General features: G+C 37.6%; 1 protein-coding gene across 18 annotated transcripts in view; it reads left to right on the forward strand.

Moving 5' to 3' along the window:
- The window catches only part of RAPGEF6 (Rap guanine nucleotide exchange factor 6), a 235,842-nt gene that overhangs the window by 122,489 nt on the left and 88,158 nt on the right, over window positions 1-25,195 (forward strand). For all 18 annotated transcript variants that reach the window (XR_012125294.1, XR_012125293.1, XM_073222084.1 and 15 more), the window contains 2 exons: window positions 13,337-13,468; window positions 23,195-23,372. Coding sequence is in view for 16 of the 18 variants with exons in the window: in XM_073222084.1 (XP_073078185.1) it covers window positions 13,337-13,468; window positions 23,195-23,372 (310 nt within the window). In the remaining 2 variants the exon portion in view is untranslated. The remainder of the gene's footprint in view (window positions 1-13,336; window positions 13,469-23,194; window positions 23,373-25,195) is intronic.

A 25,195-nucleotide genomic window follows, 5' to 3' on the forward strand; every position in this document is an offset into this window, starting at 1 on the left:
GTAAGATCACTACTTTTCTTCTCTGTGTTGCACAGCCGTCCCCAAGCCCCCCGCCACATTATACATGCTAATCGTAAGGCCCCCTTTCTTCTTAACCCCCCTTCTCCCTCCCTTCCCACCCATCCTCCCCAGTCCCTTTCCCTTTGGTAACTGTGAGTCCATTCTTGGGTTCTGTGATTCTGCTGCTGTTTGGTTCCTTCATTTTTTCCTTAGTTCTTACATTCCACATATGAGTGAAATCATTTCGTACTTGTCTTTCTCCGCCTGGCTTATTTCACTGAGCATAAAACCCTCTAGTTCCAGCCATGTTTCTGCAAATGGTAAGATTTGTTTTCTTCTTATGGCTGAATAATATTCCATTGTGTACATGCACCACATCTTCTTTATCCATTCATCTACTGATGGACACTTAGGTTGCTTCCATTTCTTGGCTATTGCAAATAGTGCTAAGATAAACATAGGGGTGCATCTGTCTTTTTCAAATTGGGCTGTTGCATTCATAGGGTAAATTCCTAGAAGTGGGATTCGTGGGTCAAATGGTATTTCTATTTTGAGCTTTTTGAGGAACCTCCATACTGCTTTCCACAGTGGTTGAACCAATTTACATTCGCACCAGCAGTGTAGGAGGTTTCCCCTTTCTCCACAACCTTGCCAACATTTGTTGTTGTTTGTCTTTTGTATGGTGGCGATCCTTACTGGTGTGAGTTGATATCTCATTTTGGTTTTAATTTGCATTTCTCTGATGACTAGCGATGTGGAGCATCTTTTCATGTGTCTGTTGGCCATCTGAATTTCTTCTTTAGAGAAGTATCTGTTCAGATCCTCTGCCCATTTTTTAATTGGATTATTTGCTTTTTGTTTGTTGAGGTGCATGAGCTCTTTATATATTTTGGATGTCTACCCTTTATCGAATCTGTCATTTATGAATATATTCTCTCATACTGTAGGATGCCTTTTTGTTCTCTTGATGGTGTCCTTTGCTGTACAGAAGCTTTTCAGGTTGATATAGTCCCACTTGTTCATTTTTGCTTTTGTTTCCATTGCCTGGGGATATATGTTCATGAAGAAGTCACTCATGTTTATGTCCAAGAGATTTTTGCCTATGTTTTTCTCTAAGAGTTTGATGGTTTCATGACTTATATTCAGGTCTTTGATCCATTTCGAATTTACTTTTGTATATGGGGTTAGACAATGATGCAGTTTCATTTTCTTACGTGTAGCTGTCCAGTTTTGCCAACACCAGCTGTTGAAGAGGATGTCATTTCCCCATTGTATGTCTATTGCTCCTTTATCATATATTAATTGACCATATATGTTTGGGTTAATGTCTGGAGACTGTTCTGTTCCACTGGTCTGTGGGTCTGTTCTTGTGCCAGTACGAAATTGTCTTGATTACTGTGGCTTTGTAGTAGAGCTTGAAGTTGGGGAGTGAGATTCCCCTCCCCCACTTTATTCTTCCTTCTCAGGATTGCTTTGGCTATTTGGGGTCTTTTGTGGTTCCATATGAATTTTAGAACTATTTGTTGCAGTTCATTGAAGAATGCTGTTCGTAGTTTGATAGGGATTGCACTGAATCTGTAGATTGCTTTAGGCAGGATGGCCACTTTGACGATATTAATTCTTCCTAGCCAAGAGCATAGGATGAGTTTCCATTTGTTAGTATCCTCTTTAATTTCTCTTAAGAGTGTCTTGTACTTTTCAGGGTATAGGTCTTTCACTTCTTTGGTTAGGTTTATTCCTACGGTATTTTATTTTTTTTGATGCAATTGTGAATGGAATTGTTTTCCTGATTTCTCTCTTAGTTCATTGTTAGTGTATAGGAAAGCCTCAGATTTCTGTGTATTAATTTTGTATCCTGCAACTTTGCTGTATTCCTATTAGTTCTAGTGGTTTTGGAGTGGAGTCTTTAGGGTTTTTTATGTACAGTATCATGTCATCTGCAAATAGTGACAGTTTGACTTCTTTACTGATCTGGATTCCTTGTATTTCTTTGTTTTGTCTAATTGCCGTAGCTAGGACCTCCAGTGCTATGTTGAATAACAGTGTGGAGAGTGGGCATCCCTGTCTTGTTCCTGATCTCAGAGGAAAAGCTTTCAGCTTCTCACTGTTCAGTATGATGTTGGCTGTAGGTTAATCATATATGGCCTTTATTATGTTGAGGTACTTGCCCTCTATACCCATTTTGTTGAGAGTTTTTATCATGAATGGATGTTGAATTTTGTTGAATGCTTTTTCAGCGTCTATGGAAATGATCATGTGATTTTTTTGTCCTCCTTTTTGTTTATGTGGTGGATGATGTTGATAGATTTTCGAATGTTGTACCATCCTTGCATCCCTGAGATGAATCCCTCTGGTCATGGTGTATGATCCTCTTGATGTAGTTTTGGATTCAGTTTGCTACTATTTTGTTGAGTATTTTTGCATCTGTGTTCATCAGGGATATTGGTCTGTAATTTTCTTTTTTGGTGGGGTCTTTGCCTGGTTTGGGTATTAGGGTGATGCTGGCTTCATAGAATGAGTCCGGAAGTATTCCCTCCTCTTCTATTTTTTGGAAAGCTTTAGGAAGAATGGGTATTATGTCTTTTCTGTATGTCTGATAAAACTCCGAGGTAACTTCATCTGGCCCAGAGGTTTTGCTCTTGGGTAGTTTTTTGATTACCGCTTCAATTTTGTTGCTGGTAATTGGTCTGTTTAGATTTTCTGTTTCTTCCTTGGTCAGTCTTGGAAGGTTGTATTTTTCTAGGAAGTTGTCTTTTTCTTCTAGGTTTTCCAGCTTGTTAGTATATAGTTTTTTGTAGTATTCTGTAATAATTCTTTGTATTTCTGTGGGGTCCATCATGATTCTTCCTTTCTTGTTTCTGATTCTGTTGATGTGTATGGATTCTCTTTTTCTCTTAATAAGTCTGGTAGAGGCTTATCTATGTTGTTCATTTTCTCAAAGAACCAGCTCTTGGTTTCATTGATTTTTTTTTTCTATTGTTTTATTCTTCTCAATTTTATTTATTTCTTCTCTGATCTTTATTATGTCCCTCCTTCTGCTAACTTTAGGCCTCATTTGTTCTTTTTCCAATTTTGATAATTGTGTCTGTAGATGATTCATTTGGGATTGTTCTTATTTAAATATGCCTGGATTGCTATATACATTCCTCTTAAAACTGCTTTTGCTGCATCCCACAGAAGTTGGGGCTTTGTGTTGTTGTCATTTGTTTCCATATATTGCTTGATCTCTATTTTGATTTGGTCATTGATCCATTGATTATTTAGAGCATTTTGTTAAGCCTCCATGTGTTTGTGAGCCTTTTTGCAGTCTTTGTACAATTTATTTCTAGTTTTATACCTTTTTTGTCTGAGAAGTTGGTTGGTAGAATTTCAATCTTTTTTAATTTTCTGAGGCTCTTTTTTTGGCTTAGTATGTGGTCTCTTCTGGAGAATGTTCCATGTGCACTTGAGAAGCCTGTGTATCCTGTTGCTTTTGGGTATAGGGTTCTATAGATATCTGTTGGGTCCATCTCGTGTAGTGTGTTGTTCAGTGCTTCTGTCTCCTTACTTATTTTCTGTCTGGTGGATCTGTCCTTTGGGGTGCGTGGTGTGTTGAAGTCTCCTAAAATGAATGCATTGCATTCTGTTTCTTCCTTTAATTCTGTTAGTATTTGTTTCATATATGCTGGTGGTCCTGTATTGGGTGCATATGTATTTATGATAGTTATATCCTCTTGTTAGATTGACCCCTTTATCATTATGTAATGTCCTTCTTTATCTCTTGTGACTTTCTTTGTTTTGAAGTCTATTTTGTCTGATACTAGTACTGCAACACCTGCTTTTTTCTCCCTGTTGTTTGCATGGAATATCTTTTTCCATCCCTTGACTTTTAGTCTGTGGATGTCTTTGGGTTTCAGGTGGGTCTCTTGTAAGCAGCATATAGATGGGTCTTGCTTTTTTAACCATTCTGTTACTCTGTGTCTTTTGACTGGTGCATTCAGTCCATTTACATTTAGGGTGATTATTGAAAGATATGTACTTATTGCTATTGTAGACTTTAGGTTCATGGTTACCAAAGGTTCAAGGTTAGCTTCTTTACTATCTTATTGTCTACATTAACTCGCTTATTGAGCTATTATAAACACAGTCTGATGATTCTTTATTTCTCTCCCTTCTTATTCCTCCTCCTCCATTCTTTATATGTTGGTTTTTTTATTCTGTGCTCTTTTGTGTTTCCTTTAACTGCTTTTGTGGGTAGTTGATTTTATTTTTTGCCTTTAGTTAGTATTTGATTGTTCTGCGTTCTTTGCTGTGATTTTAATTTTTCTGGTGACATGTATTTGCCCTTAGGAGTGCCTTCATCTAGAGCAGTCCCTCTAAAATACCCTGTAGAGGTGGTTTGTGGGAGGCAAATTCCCTTAACTTCTGCTTGTCTGGGAATTGTTTAATCCCTCCTTCATATTTAAATGATAATCGTGCTGGATACATATTCTTGGTTCAAGACCCTTCTGTTTCATTGCATTAAATATATCATGCCATTCTGTTCTGGCCTGTAAGGTTTCTGTTGAGAAGTCTGATGATAGCCTGATGGGTTTTCCTTTGTAGGTGACCTTTTTTCTCTCTCTGGCTCCCTTTAGTACTCTGTCCTTGTCCTTGTTCTTTGCCATTTTAAGTATCATGTGTCTTGGTGTTGTCTTCCTTGGGTCTCTTGTGTTGGGAGTTCTGTGTGCTTCCGTGGTTTGAGCGACTATTTCCTCCCCCAGTTTGGGGAAGTTTTTAGCAATTATTTCTTCAAATACACTTTGTATCCCTTTTTCTCTCTTCTTCTTCTGGTACCCCTACAATATAGATATTGTTCCGTTTGGATTGGTCACACAGTTCACTTAATATTGTTTGATTCCTGGAGATCCTTTTATCTCTGTCTGCGTCAGCTTCTCTGTGTTCCTGTTCTCTGATTTCTATTCCATTAGTGGCCTCTTGCACCTCATTTGTTCTGCTTTTAAGTCCTTCCAGAGATTGTTTTATTTCTGTATTGTTCCTCCTTAGCTCTTGCATATTTCTCTGCATGTCCATCAGCTTGGTTATGACCTTTACTTTGAATTCTTTTTCAGGAAGATTGGTTAATTCTATCTCCCCAGGTTCCCTCTCAGGGGCGGATGTCTGTGTGTTTCTGGTCTGGATCAAATTCTTCTGCCTTTTCATGGCAATAGAGGTAGCGTGGTCAGTTGGCGTGTGTGTCAGCCGAGAGAACAAAGTCCCTTCCTGCTTGCTCCCTTGCCTTCCTCTCCTGGGAGAACGGCGACCCGTAGTGGCTTGTGCTGGGCAGCTGAGCACAGACAGGGTCTCTGATTCTTGCCCGGCCGCTGTGGAGCAACCTCTGTGTGACTGCTATGGGCGTGGCCGGTCTCAGGCTGATACTTTGCTATGGCAGGGCCATGCTGGATGGGGAACAGTCGGGAGGCTGTTTATCGCCTTGAGGGGTCTCAGAGCTGTGCTGCCCCCAGGTGGTTAGGGCACCTGGAGTTCCCCCGGATTCCCAGCTGCTGGGCTGAGTTTGCCGGGCCACTTGTGTCCAGCTGTGAGGCTCCTATCCCTTTAAGACTTTCAAAAAGCATTCACTTTTCTTTTGTTCCAGCGGCACTGGCTGTGGGTACCTGCTCGCAGGTTTTACTGTTCTGTTTCCCTAGTATCCAGCACACCGTGCACTGTGTGTCTACACTCCCAGTGCGGATGACTAGGGCTGGGTGTTTGGCAATCCTGGGCTCCGTCTCCCTCTCCCTGCCCGCTCCGACTCCTCTCCTCCTGCTGGGAAGCTGGGGTAGGAGTGGCACTCGGGTTCCGCCAGGCCGTGGCTTGTATCTTACCCCTTCGAGAGGCGGTGGGTTCTCGCAGATATAGATGTAGCCTGGCTGTTGTCCTGAATCTTCTGGTCTCTCTTTTAAGAATAGTTGTATTTTCAGAAATATATATGGTTTTGGGAGGAGATTTCTGCTCCCCTACTTATGCCATCATCTTGGCTTTGATATTTTTAAAAATTTGCTTTGTTAGTATTTTGTTGAGGATTTTTGCATCTATGTTCATCAGGGGTATTGGTCTGTAATTTTCTTTTTTTGTGGTGTCTTTGCCTGGTCTTTGAATTACAGTGATGTTGGCTTCTTTTTTTGTGGTGTCTTTGCCTGGTCTTTGAATTACAGTGATGTTGGCTTCTTTGAATGAGTTTGGAAGTATTGCCTTCTCCTCTACTTTTTAGAATTCTTTGAGGAGGATGGGTATTAGGTCTTTTCTAAATGTTTGTTAAAATTCAGTGGTGAAACCATCTTGTTCAGGGATTTTGTTCGTAGGTACTTTTTTGATTACCAGTTTGATTGCATTGATGGTAATTGGTCTGTTAAGATTTTCTGTTTCTTCCTCAATCAGCCTTGTAAGTTTGTGTTTTTTTCTAGAAAGTTATCCATTTCTTGTAAGTTGTCCAATTTGTTGGCATATAATTTTTCAGAATTCTGTAATAAATCTTTGTATTTCCTTTGGTGTCCTGATTTTTCCTTTCTGATTTCTGTTCTATTTATGTGTGTACACTCTCTTTTTTTCTTGATAAGTCTTCCTAGTGGCTTATCTATTTTGTTTATTGACCCAAGGAACCAGCTCCTGCTTTCATTGATTCTTTCTATTGTTTTATTCTTCCCAATTTTATTTATTTCTGCTCTCATCTTTGTTATGACCTGCCTTTTGCTGACTTGGGCTTTATTTGTTCTTTTTCTTGTTTCATTAATTGTAAGTTAGACTGTCATTTGGAATTGTTCTTCTTTCTTAAGGTAAGCCTGTGTTGTTATATACTGTCCTCTTAGAATCGCCTTTGCTCTATTCCATAGATTTTGGCTTTTGAGTTGTTTTCATTTGTCTCCGTATATTGCTTGATCTCTGTTTTTATTTGTTCATTGATACATTGATTATTTAAAAGCATGTTGTTAAGCTTCCATGTGTTTGTGGGCTTTTTTGTTTTCTTTCAATAATTTATTTCTAGTTTCATACCTTTGGGGTCTGAAAAGTTGGTTGGCATCTTTGCATAATTTATTTCTAGTTTCATACCTTTGTGGTCTGAAAAGTTGGTTGGCACAATTTCAATCTTTTTTAAATTATGAAGTCTCTTTTTATGGCTAGTACGTGATCTGTTCTGTAAAATGTTCTATGTATACTTGAGAAGAATGTGTATCCTGCTATTTTGGGGTGGAGTGTTCTGTAGATGTCTGTTAGGCCATTTGTTCTAATGTGTTGTTCAATGCCTCTGTCTCTTATTTTCTGTCTGGTTGACCTGTGTTTTGGTGTGAGTAGTGTATTGACATCTCCTAAAATTAATGCATTGCATTCTATTTCCTCCTTTAATTCTTTTATTATTTGTTTCACATGTTTAGGTGCTCCTCTATTGGGTGCATAGATATTTATAATGGTTATACCCTCTTGTTGGACTGACCCCTTTATCATTATTAATGTCCTTCTTTGTGTCTTGTTACTTTCTTTGTTTTTAAATCTATTTTGTCTGATACAAGTGCTGCTACTCCTTTTTTCTCCCTATTATTTGCATGAAATATCTTTTTCCATCCCTTCACTTTTAGTATGCGTATGTCTTTGGGTTTGAAATGAGTCTTGTAGGCAGCATATAGATGGGTCTTGTTTTTTTTATCCATTCTGCAACTCTTATGTCTTTTGATTGGTGCATTCAGTCCATTTACATTTAGGGTGATTATCGATAGGTATGTACTTATTGCCATTGTAGGCTTTAGATTTGTAGTTATCGAAGGCTCAAGGATAGCTTCCTTACTAACAGTCTATCTTAAATTGCTTATTACTCCATTTCAAAAAGAATCTAAATTTTTTCCTCCCCTTCTTCCTCCTCTACTCTTTATATAGTAGGTGTCATACTCTGTACTCTTTGTGTATCCCTTGACTAACTTTGTGAGTAATTTAATTTTGTACTTGCTTGATAATTAATTGGTATACTACCTTTACTGTGGGTTTCTCTGGTGGCAGCTGTTTAGCCTTATGTGCATGTACATATAGAGTAGTCCCTTTAAGATACCCTGTTGAAATGGTTTGGTGGTGGTGGTGAATTCATTCAACTCTTGCCTATCTGGAAATTGGTTTATCCCTGCTTCAAATTTAAATGATAATTTTGCCAGGTAGAGGATTCTTTGTTGGAGGCCCTTCTGTTTCATTGCATTAATATTTAATGCCACTCCCTTCTGTCCTGTGTTTTGCTGATAGCTAATGGGGTTTCTTTTATAAGTGATCTTTTCTCTCTGACTGCTTTCAATACTCTCTCCTTGTCCTTGATATTTGCGATTTTAATTATTGTATGTCTTGGTGTTGTTTTCCTATAGTTGCTTGTGTTAGGAGATCTCTGCATTTCCATGACCTGAGTGTCTATTTCCTTCACCAGACTGGGAAAGTTTTCAACAATTATTTCCTCAAAGAGACTTTTTATACCTTTGTCTCTCTCCTTCTGCTCATACCCCTATAATGCCAACATTCCATTTGGATTGGTCACACAACTATTCTTTTGTTCCTAGAGATCCCTTTATCTCTCTGTTCCTCAGTTTTTGTTTTTCTGTTCTCTGATTTCTACTTCATTTTCACCATCTCCTCTACCTCATCTAATCTAGTTTTAAATTCCTCCATTGTATGTTTCAGATATTATATTTTTCAAAACTTCTATTTCTTTGTCGAAGTCCTCCCTCAGATCTTGAGTTTTCTGTAGCTCCAGGTACATGTTTATGACTTCTGTTTCAAAATCTTTATCAAGCAGATTGGTCATTTCAGTTTCACTAACCCTCTTGCTGGCATTTTTTCTTAAATTTTTGGACCACATTCCTCTCATCATTTTGTTTGTGTGTGTGTGTGTGTGTGTATTTCTTATGGGATAATAGGTTTGTGTAGGAGGCCCCATCTAGTGCCTAGAAGCTCAGTTTTCTGTTTAGGAGCCCCAGCTGTTGGCATGCAGTGGGTGCCTTGCTCCTGGTGTTCTGATGTCAGGTGGTCTGTGTGGGCCATTAGCTGATTACAGGAGTGGGGAGAATTTCGTCTGGAGCTGCTATGGGTGGAGCTGACTTCCCTCCAGCTTGCTGCTTGGCGGGGGTCGTAGGCACATGAGACCAGCACCTGCCGGGAGGGAAGAGGTATTAGGGCTGGCTCTTGGCTCTTGCATGCAGCTCCCCAGCTGTCCCAAAATCGGGCTGAGCAGACTGGGGTTTGCCCCATGCCTACTTGGGAGTAAAGTTTGTTTTCACTTCTGACCAGCAGGCTGTGCACCACTGTGATGAGTCTCTGGTATGTGTTGTCAGCAAGGGAAATAGAGCATCTGAAGCTCCTGAGGGCTCCCAACCTGTTGGGCTGAGGGTGGGTAGGGAGGTATTGTCCACCCTACCTTTCTCCTAAATAGGAGAGCACTGTGCAATCCTCCCCTCTGTCACCCCTCTCACTACTGGGAAGTCTTTCAAGTTGCCTGCTCTGCTGTCTATCTCGGGGTTGGTAGAGCGTGCCTGTGCTCCCCAGGCTGCTGATATCTCAGCCTCCCAAGGTGTTCCACCTGTCTCTGTTGTCCAGCCACACCAGTCACCAGGGCACTGTGCAGTGTGGGCTCTTTTTCCCAGAGGAGATCTACAAGGCCAGGTGTTCAGGGTCCTGGGCTTCTACTCCCTCTCTGCTCCATTCCTCTTCCTCCCACCTGTGGGCCAGGGTTGGGGGAGGTTTGGGTCCCGCTGAATCACAACTTTGTACTTTACCCTTTCCTGTAGGGTCGTCTTTTCTTCCCCAGATGTAGGTGGCCCGTTTTGTAATCTTCGGGTTCATCTCTGGCCTAGTTGTATTTGCTGTATTTTTGTGCTCTATGTGATTTGGGGAGGAGGTTTTTGCCTTGCTTTCCTACACTGCCATCTTTTTTTCTGTCCTCTACTCCTGTCTCTGTAATCATTTTCTAGTTATCTTTTGTTACTTAGTTCTTTTCTGTTACTTATTTATGCTATGATCTGAGATATTGTCTGTACAATTTAAATCTTTTGAAACTTGTTGAGGCCTGCCTTATTGTCAGTTTTTATAAATGTTCTTTTGTGTACCCTCAAGGAATGTGTATTCTGTAGTTTTTTGTAGCAATGTTCTGTGTACACTTTAGATCAAGTTTGTTAATTACAGTCACATCTTCTGTATTTCACTTATTTTTTATTTATTTTGTCACTGAAATCTGTGGTAAAATTTCACAACATAATTGTGGATTCATCTAGTTCCCCTTTCATTGTTTTCATTTTTTGCCTTACACATTTTGAGGCTGTTACTAGATTCATATTTATTTAGTGTTGAACCTTTTATTAATATGAAATGCCCCTTTTTGTCTCTACTAATGCTTTTGCCCCAAAATCTACTTTATCTGACATTAATATAACTATATAAGCTTTCTTTGGTTTATATTTGCATGGTGTATATTCTTTCCATTCTTTTAATATTTAATATTTTTCCCTCTTAGCTTGGTCGTTATGTACTGCTTTCCTTAAAGATTACAACAATATATCCTCCAACTATCAAGTGGGTTGCTGCAGTTTCGTGTACAGTACAGTAACTTAGAGCACTTTAATAACTTCATTTACCTTTCTCCAGGCTTTCATTCTGTTGTTTGTTTTTCCTTCTTTTCTGCATCTAGAAACTACAGTCTGGAATCATTTTCTTTTTCCCAGTGTATTTCCTTCATTGCAGGTCTGCTGGAGAATATTTCTCTTCATTTTTGTTTCTCTTCAAATGACTTCATTTGGCCTTTTTAAGTACTGTTTTTGCTGGTTATAGAATACTAGCTCTTGAAGATATCACTCCATTGTCTTCTGCCTTCCAAATTTCTGTTGAGAAGTCAGCCATCAATTTAATTTTCTTTTCGTGAAAGTAATCTCTTTTTCCTGACTGCTTGTAAGACTTTTCTCTTTGTCTTTTTCCCCTCAGCAGTTTTACCCTGGTGTACATAGGTGTGTGGTTTTGTTTTTACTTATCTTGCTGTTAATTCTTAAACCTGCTTGATCTATGACTTTTTATCTTTTTTTTTTTTTTTTCAGTTTTGGAAACTGCTCAGCCATCATCTTCTATGCCTTTAAACACTTTCTGTTTCTGTAACTGGTTATTTAGATGTTACAATCTTAGGTTAGCCATCTCCTGCCGCTCCTGCCCCTCCTGCCCCTCCTCTCCTATCTTCATAGTTTTTGCCTACCATGCTTCCTTTTGGATATTTTTTCACAACAGTCTTTACTTTGCTAATTTTATTTTTAGCTATGTCAAATCCATTATTGAGTCCATATGTTGACTTTTTAATTTACACAATTGTATTTTTCAATTTTGGAATTTTCATTTCATTGTTAGTTTTTATTTCTTTGCTAAAATATTTAGTCTTGTCTTTTTCTGTGAATCCTGGATTGCTAAACTGGACCACATATGGCCAGTGAGCTGTATGACCTGTGAGCTAAGAATGGTTAAAAAAAAAAGATTAAAGAAAAGTGTAGTACAAGGACTATATATGGCCTGCAAAAGCCTAAAATATATACTTTTTGGTACTTTAAAGAAAATGTTTGCCAACCCCTGGTGTATATATTTATTACGTTTAGTTACTTTAGATTCTGATAACTCCATTATTTGAAAGTTCTTCGTTACTTTTTTTCTAGAGTTTATTATTTCTCTTAGTTTTCATCAGTGCCATCTTGTCTTCTAATATGCCTGGTTTTATGCAGTGGGTGTTGTATATGCAAAAATTGTAAGATAACTTGAGACCTAGGATAACTTTTTCCTATGGTGATTTGTGTTTGCTTCCAGTACTTCACTGGAAGCTCTGGTAATCCTGTATAATCTTAATCCAGCATCAGGGATTGAGGTGATTCTAAAATGGACCTCAAGATACTTTTGGATCATATTTACTCCTAGAGTGCAATATACTTCCCAGGGTTCCAATTTCAAAGTATGGCAGTTCCATGCTAAGCCTTGGAATATAGCTTTTGTCTCTTTGATGAATGACTGTTGGGAATATTTCTCAGCCTGTTGGCCTTCTTTTTAGGAATCAGAAAATACTAACTAGGAAAAAACATCCTCAAAAGCCAGATTGTATTTGTATATTCCTGTTTTTCTGTTTATCTTATTTATGGAATTCATCTGAATTACCTAACCCACCTTTATCAGCTAGGGAATTTTGTCATATAATTTCTTCATGTGTAGTTTTTATAATTACAATAACTCCTCTTTAGATAATATAATTCAGACTTGGCCATTTTCTCCTTTAAAGTATACTTAGTTTCCACTGTTACACATTCATTTCTTTAACATTTTTCTCTACTAAAGTAATGAGAAACCTTGTTTTTAAAAGTTAATAGATTTCTTTAATTTTTATAAATGGCAAGTTGCGGAGAAATGATTTGGAAAATATGTCACCATACTTCCTATGTAAAACTTTGACTATTCTGAAGGACAGTGGTTTGTTTCTTAATTCCTCCGGCATATATTTTATGTTTTTTTTTTCCCACGCAAGAGACTTTATTATCTGAAAGAGAGAGTGACTGCCCCAGAGGGAGGGGGTGCAGAGAGACTGAGAGAGAGCAGCGGGACAGAGAGAGCAGAGAGAGAGAGCGAGCAGGGGGACAGAGAGACGGAGACAGAGAGAGAGAGAGAGCAGCAGCAGCATGGTGCCTTTTATTGTGGCTATTTTATGTTTTTTTTTTATATGGTATGAAATATATTGTACAACCTGCATCCCTGATTTAAAAAAAAAAGTATGACCAGATTAAAGATGAGGGGGTGGAATCATTTCCTTCTGTGTTTCTTGTATCCCTATACTAGTATATCCATTCATTACATTATGATAACTAAAAAGGTTTTAGGGGCCAGGTACAAACTAATACAATACTAAGTGAAGAGAGGCTTACTAAATTTTTGGAAAATTGAATGCAACAACTTAACTTTTCTTAAATCTTGCTGCCAGAAGCTGTATGTTAATCCAAAATATGGTGGTTTTATTCTGGTATTAGTTACCATTTCGTAGTAATATTTGGGGTTGTGGGGGAGTGTGGTACTTGTGAGACAGAGCATTCCTATCCTTTACAGTGGCGACCCTTGATATTTTTATTTGGGGGAAAAGAGGGCCCAGTTTTTTCTCTGAAATATCATTACAAATGGTAATCAGGGGGCTTAGCAGTATCAGAGTGATCATGCAGTTCTTCCTAAGATTTTTCATAAGAATGAGGTTACAAAGTAATGTACATAAAGTAAGAATTTGTTGCAGAAGTTACAATGTGTCCAAAACTCTTATAAAGTTTGATATTTAGAATCTTAAAATTGTTTTTTTCTTCAGCTTCCAGCCGATCTTACCAAGATGCATATCACAGACAACCCTCATCCACAGGTGACTCATGTGTCTTCTAGTCAGTCTGGTTGTAGCATCGCCAGTGACTCTGGGAGCAGCAGTTTATCTGATATCTATCAGGTAATACCTTAGGAGTTTTTGTGCTGTACCTATGGCTTTTTTATTATGCCAGATATTTTGTGCTTGGTCACATATCTTCTAATTAGCATATGAAATTCAGACATAAGGTCTTGGGTAAATATGCTTTATATACAGTTTCAAATTTGCACACCTTATTTAAAAAGTGATGTATCTTTTGCGAGTGATTAAAATGGTTTAGCAGTATGTAATACAATGTGTTGTTGGTTTTTTTTCCCAGGCAAATCCATATTAGTATGTGCTTGTTTTGGTAGAAAATTGTTCTTAAAACAACCTTAAACTTACAAAAGGGCTGATTTTTCTTACAATTGACTGTATAAGTGTTCTATCAATAAAGTCATGAAGATTAGAGTTTTCTTTTGTATTGGAAAGGCTCTATTAAATTTTTTAGTGCCACATTAAAAAATGAAAAGGAAAATAGGTAAAATTAATTTTAATGTATTTTATGTAGAAAGTTTATCCAAATATTATCATTATAACATGTAATCAGTATTTAAAAATTATGAATGAGTTACTTTTTCATACTGTCTTTAAAAGCCAGACTTTAAACTTAACAGCACATCTCAGTTCAGAGTAGCCACATTTCAGGTGCCCAACAGCCACATGTGGCCAGGGGCTGCCATATGGTGCTGATCAGTTGAAATAGAATCATCATTGTATGAGGAAAACATATTAGGCTCTGGTTCCATTGAGTTCCCCAGATTCAGAAGTTTTAGGGAAATCGGCATTCCTCTGTTAAGGGAACTTTCAGGCAGATGCAAAATGGAGAAAAAGACCCCATATTTGGTTTATGAATGGCTTTCTCCACAAAGGTCATTGCTCTGGCATCTGCATTGTCTCTGTTTACATTTTATCATTGATAGAACAGTAAAATCTCCCTGTTCACCATTTTATAGCAGAGAGAACAAGGAATTTTTATTAAGTTAAAAACAGGGCAGTGGCTTTGGGGCTGCTTTCTGTGTTGGGCTCCATTCCTTCTGCCCCTCCCCAAAAGAAGTCTTGGAAAAAACAAATGTCCATAGGACATTTCCATCACACACAGAAGTTGAAGTAGAGCTGTTATTTTCTGGACTCTGTTTTTCCTAGTGAACAGCCCTAGGGAGGACTGACCCTGGATTGAGGAAGTTCAGGAATTTGGCTATAGATTTCAGGATAAGTGAGAATGTCTGGACCTTGCTAAGAAAGCCTGTACAGCAGAGATGTGTTGTTGATGAGCTATAGATACCTGGTTTCACTAGGGTATCCATTTCTGAGCCAGATGTGATGACCTTTTTGGAGCAAGGAACAGAGCAAGGAATGGTTGTGAGAGAAGGAACAAGAGCACAGTACACAGATTGAGATTCAAAGTCAAAACTTGAAAGTCCAGTGCTTTACTATGAACCAGAGCACAGGCTGTACACAGTGAGATCCTATGTTTGGCAAGATTCCGAAAGAACTTCAGAAGCATTGCACTTATATTAGCATCTCCAGGATGTCCACCTGCTGGCTGACCCACCTGAGACTGAGGCTGGAATGTACATACGAGTGTGGTTGGAGGTTTTCCCTGTGGAACCATGGCCTTGTATAAGGCTGCCCTATTCAACCTTCCATATGTTTTCCTTCATCAGTAGCATTCTCTACAGCTCATTTTACCTTTTTAGATTCTTTCTAAGTTTGGATAAACTGTGGACAGGTAACCTTGCCAACTGTCCTGCAACCAAGGAGTGCTTCCTTTACGTGAAGAGCATACCTCTTCATAACCCTGAAACTCGACTAACAGTGGCTATTCTTCCTTTATCATCACATTCAGCACAAAGTCCTATCAGTTCTGCTTCCTACCTCATTAGTTGTGTTTGTGTATGTTTGATGTTAACTATGTTATAATTTACATATAGTAAAAGAGACATAGGACATTTCCATCACCTCAGAAAGTACTTTATGCTACTTTATAGTCAGTCCCTTCTCCTGACGAGCCCAGTGCCTCGCAACCACCAATCTTGTTTATACCCTTGTAGTTTTGCATTTTCCAGAAGATCACATAAATGGAATCTATGATTCCCACACGTCCAACACCAAATGCAGTGGTGTATTTTTTCCCTACCTAATACATGTAACAGTAACAGCATTATACACAGCAGTAACAGTAGTATAACTTCATTCCGGTTCCTGGACCCGGGACGGGGGTCTTCCCATCCATACTTACACCGAGCAATTCTCGAACACCAGCATGGTGTTGGAGAACTCAACTCAGTTCTGATGCTCTCTGCCCGGAGACAGCACCAGATTCCCGGGTTAAGGGCTCCATCCTACAAGACTGCCCTCCACCCCCGCTCCACACACCGGTTGCAAGCCTCAGGCAGTTACCTGTGCTTCTGACTACTGGCTACAGATTAGAGGTTCCCACAACCTCCCACGTGGGTTCGATTAATGTGCTAGAGTGGCTCACAGAACTCAGGAAAAACTTAATGTTTTACCAGTTTAATAAAGGATACGAGTTAACAGCCAGATGAAGAGAGTCGTAGGGTGAGGTCCCAAATAAAGAAACATCTATCCTCGTGGAGTTTGGGGCCTGGCTCGGTGGCATGTGGAGGTGTCTGGCTCCCCAAGATTAGGAGCTCTCTCTGACCAAGAAACAGGATCCAGCCAAGCAGAACAGAGAGACCGAGTGAGATAAGCTCTTCTCCAGGGTTTTTGTGAGGGCTTTATTGAGTCATGATTTTAATTTAGTCATGATTGACTAAATTATTGACCATTGGTTGTTCCAACCTCCAGCCTTGCCCTTGGGTGGGTCCAAAAGTCTCATTAACATGACAAGACACCCATTTCACCTTTAAGACTCTGCAGTGTTTTCAGGAACTGTGGATGAAGACAAGATCTACCTAGGAAATATATATTTGATCATATAAATGACCAAATATGTATTTCTCAAAATACTTTATATCACATAATCATAGTTTAAAGATGATGCAGTCAAACTTACAAAGCAACCATAAGATAAAAGTAAGTTTTAACAGTATGGCTTCTCTCTCACTTACCAACTTTACATTTCCCTGTATGGCCCCGGAAGATGACTGGTTAGCCAGAGACGGGTAAGATTCCTCAAGGGAGGAACAACCTAAGACAGGCACAGTCGCAGGGGGGCCATCAGGTGAGAATTTGGGGATCAACAGAGGTGAGGCTCAGAACCTCACCCCCCCTGCTTTGAGAGAAATCTTCTGCATCCGTGGATGTCTTGCTGCCCTTGTCTAGCCTGGATTAATACTTAGTCCATAGGCACACACCTGATCATCTGATCATCTACATTTGCCTTCTTACAGCACTAAACTATGTTTTCTACCTTTATCTTGCATCTACCTACCACTTCAGCATTTTATTAAAAATAAAAATAATAATAATAATAGGAGAAATGTGGGATCAACATATAAATCAAGTACAAAAATCAAATGAATATTCATATTTGACCTGATGGTTTATAGGTCATATTGCATGATCAAAACCGAAAGTTTCTGTGATGACTGCCCTTGTACTGTTCACCATGTAAGAATTTATTCACTCTGTAAGAATTCGTTCACCATGTAAGAACTTGTTCGTTATGCTTCAGAAGATTGGAGACTGACGAGAATTAGGCTTGAGATGGATTAATGATTGTACATTGAGCATTGACCCCCCTATACTGAATTTTATTGTTGTTAACAACCATTTGATCAATAAATATGAGAGATGCCCTCTCAAAAAAAAAAAAAAAAAAAAAAAAAAAAGTAAGTTTTAATGAATTTAGGGAGAGTGACAGATAGAAGGAGCAAAAACAATAAAATTATAGAACCAAAACAAATTTAGAAAGTTAAAGGAGAAAAATTATCATAATGCTGAAGTCAGATATGCAAAAATCCTAGATAAAATCATTTAAAAGTAACCACAGAAGAAAAACTTTCTTAAACTCAGACTTTAGTTAAGCTTAGAATAATATACAAAGGTTGGAAAAGATTAAAATGAAAACCAGCAAAGATAACAACAGAAGGAAAAGAAATCAGAATCTTGAAAGAAATATGTATATTATGCATATGTCTACATGGAATGTAAATCTGATTTTAAGGGAACCAAGTGGTAATGCTGTTTTCCTACTGGTGGTAGGTTTGTGGGTAGTTTTTATTTTATTCCTTAAGCTTTTCTCAATAAACACTAGTGTTTCTTTATTTCACAAATTTTAAAGAGGCTGTATGTAAATAGAGTGTATAGTGAAAAGTAGAAATTAAATAAAATTGTGGGAAAATACTAAGGAATAATTAATGGGGGTAAAGGAATAAGAACAGAATGAAAATCAGTTCATAAATTATCTCCCCCAAAATGTAGAACTTCTGTATCTACAATTAAAAGAAAAATGGATAAGGTAAACACCACCAACCAAGTTATGTATGTGTATCCAGTCAGATCCTCAGGACTAAAATTAAGGGAAGAAGAATTAAATCAATAGTGGGCCCTTGGTTTTTTCCTTGACCTCAGGTCTCCTTTGGAGTACCTGTTAAAACTGAATTCATCCTTTTAGTTACAGGTGTACGTTGCCAAAATATATACCTTGCCAGCAATAATTGAAGTGGTTTGTCTGGTTATCCAAATTTCAGCATTTGAGAGCCTTTAAAAGTGAACACCTGACCCAGTCATGGCTTGTAGTGTAAGCATAGCCTTGTGAAGCAGTGCAACAAGTATTTTAATTTTTAATTTGAGGGGAAGAGAGAAGAGAGACATCCTAACAACAATTCTTAACAGGGAAATGGTTTATACCATTTTATATGGCCAAATGTGTTGCTATGCTCCTATGCATTTCCTTGTCAAGAGTTTGCATGCATATAAAAGCCCTTGGCTCTCAAAGAACCTCCAAGATAGAACATTTACTACACTCTGGGGGAAATATGTAAATAATGGTTTCTCTGTATCTTTGTAATCAGATTAGCGTAAAAGTTAGCAAATAGTATGCATTAAAATCTTAGAGTGTTCTTGGGTAAAATATTATTTGTATCTTCAAAGAAGCACTCCTAAATAAGGAGTGCTTTTTACTAGATTCCTTTTTCTGTTCCTTTTGATCTTTTCCAAGACCAGGAATATTGTGAAATTTATTTTTTAACTGAAGCACTTGTCTTTTCATTAACTTATTTTTAAATAACCTGAAGTACACATATTTATCCTCCACCAATCTTTTTTGATTTCTGTGTAGGAAATAATAAACAGTTCTAAATGCTTCACTTACCACCTCTCGTCAGCCTGGTTTCTTAATTCAGAGCTCTACTGCCTCTTTCTCCAGAACTCTGGTGCCCGTTTCTATGGCAATGTTCTTTTGATGCCTCAACTAGCTTCCCTACCACATGTTTTCTTCTCCATGTCTTTAGTATTTCTCTTAAGAATATCATTTGTGTCCTTGTCAAAAATCTGTTATCTTTGCTCCCATTTTTTAAACTTCACTTAAATTGCAAGGACAGTATGACTTCACTCCTCTATGACTTAAAAGTTTCAATGCTTCACCATTATCTAATTTGTACTCTTCATTTCATTTCAAATTCATATTCTGATTCTAAGCCTTTCACTTTTAGCCATAATCTCCAAGTCTTGTTTTATATTCTACTATTCCCCACTTGCACATTCTGTATCCTGGTTCAAACAAACACATGTGCTCTTCCTAGAATGTGGTTGGTTTTTCCTAGCCCTGTATTTTGGTTACACTCTTTTCACCTACAGCTCCACCTCCATGACAGTTTAAAATCGTAAAATCGTCTCTCACATCTTGGATCCCCACAGTGATTTTTTGTAGGTTATGTTGCTTTTTAGTTTAGTTACTTTGTAGAGTTGACATTTTGCATCCTTGTGGTAAATTTTTGGAGATCAGAATGTGTTTGTTTCTTGTATATACCATGCTGAGTTAATAAGCACAGTGTTTGGCACTTAGGAAGTAATCTAACTTTTTTTAGTTGAATTACATTTAGAAGTAGAAACCAGTATTGTTCCCAAGGAAAACTCAGGATGATTACCCACTAAGGCTTAATGAGTCAGGGCAAAGGAGGCTTTACTTTGCCCACCTGCCCTGTTATAGAGATTATGGAATGGGCAGCCTGAGAAGCATTACTGCAAAGGATTGATCTCACAGTATTCTTGCCCAGACCATAAAGACAAAGAGGAAATACAAAGACCTACGTGGTCCATGAAAAAGGTTGAATAAAATACTAAAAATGGGAATGCCAAAAAGATAAGCCCTGAGAAAATCTAAGTCTCTGGCTTAATATTTACTCTGAATTTGAAAATGTTTTTGTTTTTGTAAGTTTTTGCAACTTTCATTCTGATCTATAGTTTTCATTGTTTATCTAGATGCAAACAGGTAAAGGATATCCTTTGATGGTTTATTTGGGGAAGGCTAAATCATCAGAAAATCACCGTAGACTGTCTGCCTCACCAAATTATAGTTACATATATACACAGAGACACATTCATACTGTAGGAAAGGAAAGGCACAAAAAGTTTAATAAACTTGTCTTATTAGCCCTTTCACCAATATACTTTTTTTTTCTGAGCTTAATTATACTTATCATTTTTCTGGGTCTTTTGTATTCCAAAAGAATTCCTACTACAATAGGCTTGTACTTGTAAAGTACTTGAAAGGCCAGGCTGTTATTTCTTTACCCTACCTTAATGAATGTGGCTTATCTCTTTGACCTACATTTTTGTATAAAAACTTGTGATACTATCATACAAGTGTCTGAGGCTTGGTTAAATTTTCTTTCTGGCTTTTATCTTCTCTTGTTTCAGTTTGGATAGTTTTTGTATTGCCCTTTTTCAGGTTTACTCTTCCTACAGTTTACATTTCTTTGAGATTTCCCATTTGTCCCTAATTATGTTTATATTTTCTTTTAAATCCTTGAACTTATTTGTAGTAACTCAAAAGCTCATGTCACCTAATTCCATAATCTGTCACTCCTGGGTCTCTAGATTGATAGATTTTTCTCCTGATTATGTATTACATTTCCCTGCTTCTTCACCTATCTAGGAAGTTTTTATTGTATGCTGGATGATGTGGATACTGCACTTTTAAAATTCTTAGAATAATTATTAGAAAATTAAACTTTCTGCCAAGGAACTGCATTCTTGGAGGCATCATGTGGAGACTTCTAGTCCTGGTGGTCATCATACTTTCCATTCCCCTGAAGACTTGGCTTACCTTTGTTTAGTCAAGGAATCAGACCTTAGAGTCTGCATAGCTAGTTTTATTTACTTATTTTCAAATTTATTAGCATGCTTTTGGCTACTCTTTATTTTTTTATTCATAATTCTTTTCCACCTTACCCCTCGTACAACACTTTTAACATTTTAACACTTTCGTATGTTCTCTTAATTAATGTTATTCATTCTCTTTCTTTTTATCCTACTTTGAAGAAAGTACAGGTTAAAAGAAGATAATTGTAAGACTGAATGATGTTCTTTCCTTTGCAGATGGCCTTAAAAAATCCCTAAAAGAGTTCTTGTAGTAGTCTTCACTTCTCACACAGACGACAGTAAACCTTCCCTGTTGTCCACATAACTTGCCTTTTAATGCTGAGAGCCACCTATCTTTTCATCAAAGATCATCTGAAAGTTGAGAATGAGACTAGGTTGAAATAGTCTGTGTCAGGGGAAGAAAACCCACAGTTAAGATGAAGACCGGGTGGTTTAACCAAATTTATAAGGTAGCTTGTCCTTAAAAATTGAAAAAGTGGAAAAAGACTATTCCTATAGCCTATAGAGGTGAGGTTCTGTAGTCTGAAAACTGAAGTTAACTTGTGTAGAAAATACTGCATTAGTGTTTTTTTAGCACTAGTTTCTTGGATTAAAATCATGTAGGTAAATAGGTTTTTGGAAAAGTCATTTTAGTTATGTACACACATTTAAATTAAAACTACTTTTGAAAAGGGATTGTAACCTGATCATAAGCTTGTGGTTACATAGCTAATTGTTCAGAAATGTACTCCACTTAAACCCTAAAGTTCCATAGCCAGAATACAGCACAGAATGCTAGTCATGAGATAGGATTCTCTCTTTATGATCCTTAAGAGCTACCTTGTCTAATCTTCATCAGGTTGGATGTTTAATCTGGTTTGTTAAGTAGATGTTACTTAAGGCTGTGCAGAAATGCAAAGAAGTATAAAAACATGGCCTTACAAAACAAATAAGGACTTTTTCAGTTTGCAGGGATCAGAGCCTTAAGTTGAATTAACAAAAGCCAGAAAGGATAATTTCTTGCCCCACAGAGAAAGCAGCTCCAGCCTTCGGGAAGCTGGATTCTTGCAGGTGTGTTTGCAGTCTGTCCGTAGTCCTTTGGCTTCCTGTAGCTTGCTTGTTTGTCCTTCCTGTCTCTCTCTGACACTTTCTGTCACAAGTGCTCTTTGCTGCCTGTGCTATCCTTTTTCTCTCTCAGTCCTGTGTGCTCTCTTTTTATTGCTTTCTTTATCTGTGTCTTTCTGTGGCTGCCTCTCTTGATCAGTGTCCTTCCTCACCATTCCCCTGCCCCTTTTTCTGCCTGTTGGTTCCATTTTCTCCCACAACAGAAAGACATTCCAATATGGCTGTAGGCTGCTCTGCAGTACAAGTGTTCTAGTTCAGCTACCAGAGAAGAAAGGTTGCTCAGGCCTCCAGATCCAATTATGAAAATCTGGAGAAAAGGCTTTTCTTCCTTAGTTTACATAGCTGGGGACAGACACTGTTACCCCTGGAATCTCTGGTAAAGTTGAAGAAGAACAGCAATTGCCTAAAAGAAGGAAGGTTTTCTGTACAGGAAACAGTAAACGTTCAGTACAGGAGACAAGACTGAAATATTTGAATGAAGGATCTGTAGTCTTCCCTAATACTCATGCTTGACTTCTTGCTTATTATAGTGAAATTCCTGTATGTACTCTTTTTTCATGTAACTGCTTCAGTAGTCATGCTTTTTCATTTATAATGTGAATCAACTGAGTATAATATTTAGAAACATTGCCTAAAATCTCCTTTTAGGACAGTTATTTCCTAAAAGATGTCTTTGTTATTTTTCTATAAATGACACTTTGTTTGTACTTTTTAAATAATCTACTAGTTCCTTAATAAGTATCTGAAACTAATATGTTTCCAAAGTTGAGGTTGTAAATACGTTTATTTTAAAAATTGTTTAGTATAATCTCAGCTCTTTGCATACTGTTAGATTCAATGTAAGGTATTGGGAAGCAATGAGTATTCAGTCCTTTACAACGGTCCATTTTAGCACTTTCAGTACTCCTCTTATACTTGCATTCTTAATTTACATTATTGCCTACTGTACTAGACTCTAAACCTCTGTAGTGAAAGAATGATCTTATTTACAATACCCAGAATAAACTAATAGGTACTAATACATTGTTCTTGTTAAACTTTCACTTTCCTGCACTTCTGGTCTAGGAAATGTACTTTAAGAAATACAGGTTTTTTTGAAAAACAAATATTAATACATGTAATGATGTCTGGGTCTCCTGACCATTGTATACTTATACTGGCTCAAATTTATCACATAGGTGTCACACTTTGGAACAATAAGCCTGTATTTGGGCAGAAAGAACCTTTTATAAATAAGTATTTTATCTTTGATAAAGCGTACAATGTTGCCTAATTACATTATTTGGTAGGAAGAGGCAGTTTTGATTAATTTAGACTGACATGCGGTTTGTTTAACATGAAATAATAAGTGATCAACATTTCTTTCTGTAGGCTACTGAAAGTGAGGTGGGAGATGTAGATTTAACGCGTCTACCAGAAGGACCTGTCGATTCTGAAGATGAAGAAGAGGAAGAGGAAGAGATGGATCAAACAGATCCGTTGCAGGGGCGAGATATCGTTCGGGAATGTCTTGAAAAAGAACCTGCAGACAAAACTGATGATGACATTGGTAAGAAATACATCTCCTTGCAGTAAGAATTTTGTTATATATAAGAATATATGTATTTTATATTTGTATTTTATGTAACATTAAGTTTATATAAATTTTTAAAATTTTATATTTATATTATATATAGGAATTCCATATACATACAAATTTATTTTTTATATAAAACAATTTTATACCTATTGCATAACCAATTATCCCAAAATCTAGTGGCTTAAAACAACACACTGTTATTTTCTCATAGTTTTTGTGGGTCCAGAATCCAGGAGCAGGCTAGTTGAGTGTGTGGCTCAGTGTCTCTCATGAAGTTGTAGTCAGAATGTCGGCAAAAGATCTACTTCCCAGATGGCTACTCACCTGGTTTTAGGCACAATACCTCAGTTCCTTTGCCACATGAGCCTCTCCAGAGACTCCTTGAAAGTTTTCGCAACATGGCAATTGGCTTTCTCCAAAGCAAGTAATCTAAGACAGGTGACACAGTGTCTTTTATGTTCTGGCCTCAGGAATGATACATCATCACTTCTGCCAGTCACTCTTTGTCACCCGTACAAACCTGATATATGGACGGGGGAGAGGCAGGGAGGGAGGACTGCATGAGGAGATGAGTATCAGGAGGCAGGGATCATTTAGGGCCATCTTTCAGGCTGACTGTCCTAATTTGAAAGCTCATTTAGAGGTTCTATAGGGGAGCATGGCTACAGGAATAGTTGACTAAAGAATGATCCTCCCCTGTTGGGGAGAGTGGTCCTCTTCGACCAAGCCCATAGTTTTGGGACAGACACAGATGGAGTGGTTGGGAAAGGAGGAGACACCTGCCTGGCAAGCCAGAGAATCTAAGTGAATCCCGGCAATCAGTGGGGTGACAGATGTTTCAGCCAGATCACCCTGACAGCATTATAAAAGCTTTGATTACATTAAAGTGATTTCCCCCTTCATGTCTATAAGACATTTAAAATATAGTACATCAGTGTCCAGTGTCAATGAAAAAATTTCTGATGTTATCAAAAATCATATTTTTGCTTCTCTGTCTTGAAAAAAATGTATATATATAATTTTTCATTAAAATGAATTTTGCATTTACAGAACTAGTTACTATACTCAGGAGGTTAATACTAAAGATGCTAATGTTATCTTTAAGGTCAAGGATTTTACTTAGTGACACTATAATGATTCAGTTAAAGACTGTATCCTAGATTTCCCTTTTATAATAGTCATATTGTCATTCAAATTAGAAGATACTAATAATCATGAGCTTTAGTCACTTGATTGCTTAAGATTAATACATTAGAACATTTCTTTGCCATTTTAATAACACATATATAGTTATTAGCCTGCAATTTAGACTCATATCATGAAAATTATCTGTTCAGAAATTTCCATTTTTAATAAGGAATTGTATACTATGCTATTTTCACATAGATTAAAAAAAATTGAAATATTAATTCCCAATTATCTGTGGGTAGATAGCCCCTCATAGTTACTTCTTCAGCCTTCAGCTTACTGCTTCTGTGTGTTTATTCCTTATGTCAATCTTATTACTCATATACCTGTACTAGGAAAGGGCCTAAGATAGGCACTCATGAGACATATGTTGGCTAAATTGAAGAGAGTTACTTTGCGTTGCTTTGACAAATCTTGAACTACAATTCACCCTTGTTATCCCTAATTACTTACATTTATTAATAACACTTTTTAAAAACTCTAGACCAATAAGAACTAGACAAAGACTTTTTTTTTACTAATCTGTAAGATTGAAGGTAAATCACTTAACCACCATTGAGTGGCATCTTGGGCAGAAAATTAGGTAAACTCTCTAGCTCATCTGA

This window comes from Manis javanica, chromosome 14 (assembly GCF_040802235.1).
Source record: "Manis javanica isolate MJ-LG chromosome 14, MJ_LKY, whole genome shotgun sequence".
Taxonomy (NCBI): domain Eukaryota; kingdom Metazoa; phylum Chordata; class Mammalia; order Pholidota; family Manidae; genus Manis; species Manis javanica.